At 38.0% G+C, this 10369-nt stretch overlaps 1 protein-coding gene across 1 annotated transcript; it reads right to left on the bottom strand.

Moving 5' to 3' along the window:
* Positions 1–8694: 8694 nt before the first annotated feature.
* On the bottom strand, positions 8695–9744 carry LOC111880758 (uncharacterized). The gene has a single exon (XM_023877173.1). It carries the CDS (start codon positions 9742–9744, stop codon positions 8695–8697), a length of 1050 nt encoding a protein of 349 aa, XP_023732941.1.
* Positions 9745–10369: the final 625 nt, after the last annotated feature.

Raw genomic sequence — 10369 nt, 5'->3', positions numbered from 1 at the left:
TATTTGTTTTCCTGTTAGTTTATCTAGAGTAGTTAATTAATTGTTAGTTTGAGATTATTTTCTTTATTATTTTCGTGTGACCTATAACCTATAATCAAATATATTAAATTAATCCACCGTTCCCTGTGATCGACACCCGACTTACCTAAGCTATACTGTAATCTGACTAGGTACACTGCCTATAAGTGCATAGATAGTCTAAGTTTGTTAGGTTATAAATATTAAAATTAGTGGGTACTTTTGTGCACATCACCCCTACTGAGCAGTCAGTGGTATACTCCTAGCTCTCTGCCATGTAGGGAGTGCAAGATCAGGCTCAGGCTCGACCTGACGAAGAGGTGCCATGATATCATCAGGATGAATCCTCTTAATCCCATTAAGTCCATGTACGACCACTCGTATCTTTCTCAAAGCTCTCTCATCAAAAACCATGATAGGATGGATCCATCCCGCTAGTATCTACTATTGGATTAGTGTCTAAGTCCATAACTATTTCGGGATGTACTTGACCCGATTATGAGCATGGTCCTTTTGGGTTGCTTTCACCATAGCAACTTGTAGGATGAATTATGGAGAGAGAGGATTAATTATAATTAATTAATATATTATGAGAATAATATATTAAAGGAGAAATCATATTGTTTAATTAATATTAGTCAAGAACTAATTAAGAATTAATTTTGTGGCTAAAAGAGATTAATTAAACTTAGGGGACTGATATTGTAATTATAAGATAATTGCAATTGGGCTAATGGAATCCATAGAAGTTGGATTGGACCAGTTATATGAAGAAGCCCATAAGAATTCTTCCAAGGCTTCTAAGGAGCGAGTCCATGGGCTGCTTAGGGCTTAAGTAGTCATATTAGGGTTTCCAGCTAAAACTATAATAGCCTAACTATATATAGAGACCCCTAAGCCCCAAAAACGTGGCTAAGCAATCCTTTAGGGTTTCTAGACGTTTTTGGGTGCCTCTTCTCTTCTCCTCTTCATCCTTATTGCTCATGGTGTTTGTGACTCCATTAGAGGTGCAACACTTGAGGCACTAAGCTTTCTGAAGCCAATTACAAGAAGAAATAGATTCTTATTACTGCATAATAATCAAAGGTAATATCTAAACCCTATTTTCAACTATAGTAAATTAGATCTAGGGTTCATGAGATTTGGACAACTGGCATGTACAATTAGATAAACCTAGATCCAAAGTTTTAGGGTTTTGCATGTGCACCATAGGATTGATGTAGTGCTCATAACCCATCATCTACCACATAAGAAATAACAATGTGACTAAGGAAATGACCTCCAAAAACCATACTCTTTGGAAAGAGACCCATGTCTAGGCTAGACAGTTAAATAACAAGGATAAAAGTGAGTTTGATTCGAATCTTAGTGTGAATCAGACACCACTTAAAAAATAAATCTTCGGAAGGTCCCTTATCATATTCCCTGCGGTGACAAACGGTTAAGGCGATCAATCTATGAATTTGTGTCATAGTAACAGAGCTGAATGCACTGTCCATAGCTAATCTAGCCACGTAAAGCGTGAGTTATGGCTTCCATCTGAGTGTAACCCTGAGGTGGATTGGTGATGCAGCTGTCAAGATAGGAAGTGAGGACTAGCAACCTTCTCATCAGTATAGATACCCAAATGTTGTCCCAACTCTACAATGTTGCAAGAGTGGGATACATCTCTCAAATGAAATGTGAGAATCGACTGATCAACCCAAAGTCTCAACTCCTTGTCAAAATAAGTGGTAGAGAAAACTCCCAACATCGTTCCTGATAAATAACCTATCATATCCTAAGGTTACAGTGCCACCCCTGGTAAGTGAAAAGTTCGAGACCGCCATCATCGCGAAAAACCAAAGTGAGGTATGACTCAAGGGAATCTGTCAAGCCCAACCTGTGTGTAGTCCTCCACTAGAGAGACTGGGGGTATATGAAACTTTTTGGATAGAAGAATCGACATCCTAAAAACAAAGGAAATCTGATCCTCAACCGTAAGGATGTCTTGAAACTGTAGGAATGGGTGTGACGGCTAATTTCGTGGCTACTTGCATTGTCTGCCTCCCCAAGAAATCGTAAAACCTAAGAAAAATAAAGCAAAACGATTAGTATTAATAATTGAATAAATAACAGGCTTTCAATAGTGAAAACGGTAAAATACGCGCCAAGAAATGTGGCACGCGTTGCTTGCATATATGCCTCACACACTTGCATTTGTGTGGCATGCACCAAGATCACAATGAATAGTCGACTCGAAATCATCGAATTCTTTGGAATTTCAACGTAGAATCCATAGGGGTTCGATAATCGGGGCATAAATAAGCATAATACACTATTAACTTACCGAATAACACAACGAATAACATATTTGAGTGTAACCCAAGAATTTTGCCTAAATACCAAAAACCTCAACTTGAGGTTAAATTAATTGACTTTAATGTAAATCAAGCATGCGGGTTTGCTAATCAGTTGTTATACTAAGTATTTAGCTAGTCAATTTCGTGCATTACAAGCAAAATTTTATAAACCCTTAAAATCTAAAAAAACAAAAAAGAAGGTGAATATATGTATCGTTCCAAGTAAGAGTGTTAGGATTAATAGTAAATAGTACCATAGGAGTCGGAAAATCGAGATTAAAAAGCTAGAAAATGGCAAGCTTGCGGCTTGCTTGTCTTGTACGGGGACTAGTGGGAGGAAGAAGGCAACAATTTTCGGGAGCTTGTGGCTTCAAATGAAGACAAACATGTGTTTTATACTCTGGCAGAAGTGCATGCAACACACTTTCCATGTGCGATGCTCAATCCTTCATTTTGCTAGAATTTAAAATTTTCACCCTTGATTAGGTTCACTTATCTCTTTTTACCCCCCTCCCCTTAAGAGCAAAGCTTTTATAAAAACAACCTCTATTCAAGTAAATAGAACCTCAGTATGTTAAAAGTCGCTAGGCAAGGAAAGGATAATGTAACTTAGCTCACATAAAAAATTATCCTAATTAGCCAAACACATCATTAAGACAAAAATGCCAATACATTTGTGACATCTCCATTTTTCTCGGCCAGAAAAGACCGATTTAGTTTATTCTTTTAAAATTAAATCAGAGTAATTTTCCAAAAGATGTTGCGGAATTTGTTCCAAAAACAAAAAATAATAAAAATTTATCAAAACATTTCTTAAAGAAATATGTTTTCATTATATAACAAAACATCGGGATGTCATGTTCCGATACAGCTCAAAAGCATAAACAGTACATTATAAGCCGTACGACAGTTATTTACAACTACTGACCTATAATTAAAAGGTCCCTCGTTGTCATCCAATTATGCTCGGGGTCCACTACTTGTAATACAGAAAGTTGAGTCGGTCAGGCTTGGGAGCCTGATGAGCATATATGGTTTTCAAGCCACAAATAATAAATTTATTAATTTTCATCAACCAACAATAAATGTATTAATTTCATCAAACAATAATAACCCTGATTACCCGTTCCTGTTATCCTCACTTTACATCCCTAAACACCTTTCATAAGGGACCTAGCCTAAGGATTTTCATCGGGGTGACAACACTGCTTTAGGGGATTCCTCAACAATTTATGTCAAATAAGGCAACCATGTGGGGGATGGAGTATAACATTGAACACTAAGTTCACAAACACCTACAGGTTGCGAGCCTGCTAGCGTTCCATTGGACTGTCTAGAAAGGTCCATGGTCGTCATTTATACTCCGCTAGATAACTGAAACAATAACAATATCGAGGCCTCTCATCATTTTAACAAACATCAACTATTTCATCTACCCATGTTTTACCCAACATATTTGTAGATAAAATACATATACAGTTTAAAACTTGTATAAAACATCTACTCAACACCCATCTCAAATAAACAAACAACATAATTACACATAGCACGTATTTTATAGAAAATACTTCATATCTATGTGTAAGATGAAAGTGACTACACGGTCATTTGATAAGATGGTGATTGGACAACACTTCGCCCCTTAAAACAATATTCTTCGATGAAACCAAGATGTTTTCTCAAAAACCGGGCTTCACGTGGGCAGAGTTTCGACTAGTAAAATGATTTTCTCGGGAACTTCGGTGCTTCGGGCCTTGCTTCGAGTGTCAGGGATGATATCGGGACCTCGAGGGGTTAAAAGTAGCTAGAGAAGTAATAGAGAGTAAGAGAGAATAGATTTTGTAAACAAAAAACCGAAGGTCTTGTTTTCTATTTATAGTAGCTGAAACCCGAATAAGGCTGGGTGTAATCTTCAAGTACGTTGGGCGTACTGTTGTGTTAGTCATTACGCTGGGCATATAGTTTAGTACGTTGGGCGTACCCTGATGTGTCGTATCAGACGTGTCGAACCTGCGTGATACGTGTTGATTGACAGGAATAGGCGACATGGCCAATCTCGAACCGTGAACATGAGTACGCTGGGCGTACTCCGAATTTTCAAACTTCAAAAATTCGTAACTTTCGCATACGAGCTCCATTTTTGACGTTCTTTATATCCACGCGTTGGTGAGACTATGCTCTACAACTTTCGTTTAGACTCTGTCCGCTAATTTTGACTTTAATTTTAAAGTTATATTTCTAACAGGCCGGGACAGGAAAAATCCATTAAAATTCATAACTTCTTCATCCGACGTCCATTTTCGTCTGTCTTTTTATTGTTAAACTAATAATGATGAGATCTTCGATTCCCGTTTAGGTTGTTTCAGCTAAAAATTACTCGATCTAAAATTCGAGTTTCGGGCTGCATACTGCTGGGCTGAAACTGAAAAAAATCATAACTTCGTCATACGAAGTCAAATTTAGGCGTTTTTTTTACGCACACTCTCGGTTTAATGAATACTACGACTTCTATTTAGATCTCTAAGGCTAAAAGGCACTTTATCATAAATTCACTTTTACGTCATACAATGTTATGCCGGTTCTGTCGTGAAACTTCGATAGGTCATAACTTATTCGTTATAACTCGGATTTCGGTATTCTTTATATATCTGGAATCCTTGTTTCAACCACTAAAACTTCATTCTTAGATATCAGGTTTATCCGACGTTTATTTTTGAGGCTTATTATTATTCTTAACTTATTAAATCATAATAATTAAGTAAATAAGCACATAATTCACATAATTCACATAATTCCTCTTTATTATTTTAAAATGAGTTACAAAGGTTGACCTAGATTATTACATCATCATTTATGCTTTTGCCCATAAAGACGGGCGTTGCAGTTCTCTCCCCCTTAAAATTATTTCGTTCCCGGAATCACACATCTGCAAACAAATGCGGATAGCGACTCATCATGTCACTCTCCGTTTCCCAGGTGAGATTTGGCCCACTTGCATGTTTCCATCGCACAAGCACTAATTCGACCCTCTTGCATCGCAACTTCTTAGTCTTATGGTCAACAATTGCCTCAGTTTCTTCAATTAACCTCTTGCTTTCATCCAACCTTAATTCAGAAATTAGAATGATGTCGGGAACTTCTCCCGTGAACTTCCTCAAATAACACACGTGGCAGGTGTTATGAATACCTTATACTTCTTCTGGTAGTTCTAGCTTGTAAGCTTAATTTCCAATCCTCTGAAGAACTTTAAATGGTCCAATAAACCTTGTACTCAACTTTCCCCTTTTACCAAATCTTATAAGTCCCTGCCACGGTGAGGCTTTAAGTAAAACCAAATCTTCAACTTCGAAATTAATCAGTTTTCTTTTCTTGTCAGCATAGCTCGTTTGACGATCTTGAGCTGCTAACATCCTTTCTCTAATTACTTTAAACTTTTCAACAGTCTGATGGACTATTTCAGGTCCCATAAACTGCTTTTCCCCAGCTTCAAGCCAACACGACGGTGTTCGACACTTTTGTCCATACAAAGCTTGGTAAGGTGCCATCTTGATGCTTGAGTGGAAACTATTATTATAGGAAAATTCTACCAGGGGTAAATGTTCATCCTAATTACCTTGGAATTCCAGGGTACATGCTCTTAGCATATCCTTCAATGTTTGAATTGTTCGTTCGCTCTGACCATCAATTTGCGGATGGTAAGCTGTACTTAGACACAATTTTTTCTCAATTCCTCTTGTAGACTTCTCCAAAACCTCGATGTGAAACGACTATCGCGATCTGACACAATCGTTAGGGGAACACCATGATCTTTCACTATTTCTTTCACGTAAAAGTTTACAAGATTTTCCATAGACCACTTCTCATTGGCGGCTATGAAATGTGCACTTTTTATGAACCTATCAACGAACACCCAAATCATGTCGTGACCCTTCTTTGTTCTGGGTAGTTTAGTTACAAAATCCATAGTGATGTCTTCCCATTTTCCCATGGGTACAGGTAAAGGTTCTAAACTCCCATACGGTTTCTGATGTTGTGCTTTAATCCTCGCACATGTCACACACTTGACCACATACTTAGCAACATCAAGCTTCATCGTCAGTCACCAGTAGTAGGCTTTCAAATAGCTATACATCTTTGTGCTGCCGGGATGAATCAAGTACATGGTCTTGTGAGCTTCCTCCATCAGAAGATTTCTCATTCCTCCATTCTTAGGTACCCAAATCCTATCTTGGAATACCTTCAACCCTTGGTTGTTTGTACCGAACACTAACGTTTTGCCTAAACGTTCTTCTTTTCGGTCATTTTTCTGTGAAGCTTCCTCTTGAGCTTTCCTTATATTTTCCATAATTTCGAGACAACTACAATTCTCAACGCTCATGGCCTTTTCTTTTCAAGGTTTACCTTTTGATTGAGAGCATCAGTGGCAACATTTGCTTTACCAGGGTGGTAAAGTATCTCATAGTCGTAGTCCTTGAGTAACTCTAGCCAGCGTCGTTGCCTCATGTTCAATTTCTTCTGATTAAAGAGATATTGAAGACTCTTATGATCAGTGAAAAGTTTGCACTTTGTGCCATAAAGATAATGTCTCCATATCTTTAAGGCGAATACTACCACTGCCAACTCCAAATCATGAGTGGGGTAGTTCTTTTCATGCTCTTTTAATTGTCGAGATGCATATGCTATCACTTTTTCTTTTTGAGTTAGAACACATCCTAACCCGACTCCTGATGCATCGCTATATACTTCAAAGTCTTGAACTCCATCGGGTATAGGAAGAATCGGTGATTCACATTCTTCTTTAGCTTCTCGAATACTTCCTTATGCTTCTCACTCCAAGCATAAGTAGCTCCCTTGTGGGTCAAAGCTGTCAATGGAGCAGCTATCGAAGAAAAGCCTTGGATAAATCGTCGATAATATCTAGCTAATCCTAGAAAGCTTCAGATCTCCATAGGACTCTTTGGTTGTTCCCACTTTGTTATAGCTTCAATCTTAGCTAGGTCAACCATAATCCCTTCTTGGTTAACCACATGACCCAAAAATTGGACTTCATGAATCCAAAAATCACATTTGGAGAACTTCACATATAGTTTCTCCTTCTTTAATACTTCTAATACTTCTCGCAAGTGTCTGTCCTGCTCCTCCTGGCTTTTCGAGTAAATCATAATATCATCTATGAACACTATCACATATTTATCTAGGAATGGTTTACAAACCCTGGTCATTAAATCCATGAAGGCTGTTGGAGCATTGGTTAGTCCAAATAACATAACCAAAAACTCGTAGTGTCCATATCTTGTTATGAACGCAGTCTTCTCAATATCCTACTCTCTTACCTTTAGCTGATGATATCTCGACCTTAGATCAATCTTCGAGAAATAGCTCGAACCTTGCAACTAATCAAATAGGTCATCAATACTTGGCAACAGGTACTTGTTCTTTATTTTTGCCTTGTTAAGCTCCTTGTAATCTATACACATTCTCATGCTCCCATCTTTCTTCTTCACGAATAACACCGGAGCTCCCCAGGATGATGAACTAGGTCTAATAAGACCATTATCCAATAGTTCCTGAAGTTGCATCATAAGCTCCTTCATCTCTATCGGTGCTAATCGATATGGGTCTTTTGCTATTGGTGTTGTTCCTGGTAGCAAGTCTATTCTAAACTCCACTTGTCTATCAGGGGGCAATCTAGGAAGATTTTCGGGAAAAACTTCCGGATATTCACACACCACTGGTATACTTTGCATATCCTTTTTCTCATTCTTAGCATCGATCATGAATGCCAAGTATGAGGTGCATCCTTTAGATAAATATTTTATGGCTTTCATTAGGGAAATGATTCCAGAATTTACTCTGCTCTTATCTTCGTATACCATAAACGAATCCTTTCCAGGCGGTTTTACCCTTACTATCTTTTTTTGGCACAATATTTCGGCATCATTGGCGCTAAGTCAATCCATCTCTAGAACGATGTCAAAACCATTTAACTCGATGGGTAACAACTTTTCTTGGAATTTGTTTCCATTCAGGTCGATAACGATATTCCTAATATAATTGCTAATAGGTATGAATTTGCCACTAGAAATTTCTACAATTAGGGTATCATCTAGCTTTTCTATAGGCAATGTTAGTCTTTCACCAAATTTATGTGATATAAAGGAGTAATTCACTCCGGAATCAAATAATAAATTGGTAGGCAATCCATTCACAAGAAAGGTACTTGAATCGACATTCGTTGCATTCTTTGCAGCTTCCAATGTCATTTGGAAAGCTCTGGCTTTTGGTTTTGGTGGGAGATTGGGTTTCGCTGCCTCTTTCTTCTTCGGGCAATCCATTAAAATGTGCCCTTCTTCATGCATCCATAGCACACCTTTTTGTTGGTTTTGTACTTGCTGGCATAGTGCCCTAGCTTTCCATATTTAAAACAAGTGACCTCCTCGCCACATTTCCCAGCATGTTTCTTCTTACACTTATCACACCATTCTGCTTTGCCTCTTCTTCCTCTCGAATCAGACTTCGAGAACTTACTTTTCTTATTAGACCTCGACGATCCATCGAACTTTCTTTTCTCACCAACCTCTGCCCTATCCTGATTCCTTTCTTTTAACTGGGTTTCCACATTTTTAGCTGCTCGAACTGTTGTCTTCAGAGTAGTTGCCATCTTGACCGTTGGGCCAAATTTGGCTGGCAGTCCGTTTGCGAACCTCCCAGTTTTTGAGAGTTCAGTTGGCACTAAGTATGGAAATAACTTCATCTTTTTGGTAAATGCAGCAGCATGGTCGTCTATGCTCATTTTCCCTTTCTTTAAGTTCTGAAATTCATTGTTTCGATCTATCATATCTATCTCCGAGCAGTATTGTATCTTTAACTGCTCCAAGAACATTTCCCAAGATATTTTCAGGGCTTCTCCATGTGGCATTGTGTCTACCAATAACTTCCACCATCTTAAAACTCCAGTCTTCAGTTGTCTGACCGCAAAAACAGTTTTCTGCTTGTCACTACAGTTGCAGCTTTCAAATCCCATTTCCTTTTCGGAGATCCAATCCATGATCTCAACTGGTTTTGGGCTTCCGGCAAGACTTGGCAGTTTGGCGCCCAAGAAATTCTTGTACATACGCCCATCTCTGTTGATTTCCCTTTTCGGGTTATTCCTTTCTGCCACTGTAGGTTCCGCTTGACTGACAGTACGACTGTAATTTCCTTCTTCTGACTGCTCGTCATTTAATTCAGGTTGTTCAACAGGCATTGAAGGTTCACTCCTGTTGTTCAACAATAGTTGCCTCATTTCCTCCCTTTGTTTAACCATCATTGCCTGAATCATGGCTTGTACTCCAGCCATGGTGACGGGTTCTGGTGCAGCTCCTACTATCGGCACCTGTTCCATCACTTGGGGTTGAGGTTGTTGGTTTCTATTTGCATTTCCAGCTCCACTTCGGGTTCTCACCATTTGATATATACACCAAATTAGGAGAATTTAGATCTTTATTCACAATAGTCATTTAAATTTTCCTTATCACTCCGAAATGTTTACATGCTAGTTCTAATATCGTAGTCGTACGCTTAGAATCTTGAACACATAAGATTTCCAGATCTGGTCGGAAACAGACCATAGATCCGAACAATTAATGACATATATGGAAAACATACAACATTTAGCACATAAAAGTATTTTAGGCATCTTTCCTAAAATATATTAGTGCTCGTATCTAAAATACGGTAGACACTCATCTCACAATCATTACTTAGCATTCTAAGTTTAAGTATAGAAATCCTACAAATTCCTAGTTCGCTTAAACTAATGCTCTGATACCAACTGTGACATCCCCATTTTTCTCGGCCAGAAAAACAAGATTTAGTTTATGCTTTTAAAATAAAATCATAGTAATTTTCCAAAATATGTTGCGGAATTTGTTCCCAAAACAAGATATAATAAGATTTTATCAAAACATTTCTTAAAGAAATATGTTTTCATTATATAACAAAACATCGGGATGTCATGTTTCGATACA

This window comes from Lactuca sativa, chromosome 7 (genome assembly GCF_002870075.4).
Source record: "Lactuca sativa cultivar Salinas chromosome 7, Lsat_Salinas_v11, whole genome shotgun sequence".
In the NCBI taxonomy this organism is placed as follows: domain Eukaryota; kingdom Viridiplantae; phylum Streptophyta; class Magnoliopsida; order Asterales; family Asteraceae; genus Lactuca; species Lactuca sativa.
This window is presented reverse-complemented; position numbering and strand designations above follow the sequence as displayed.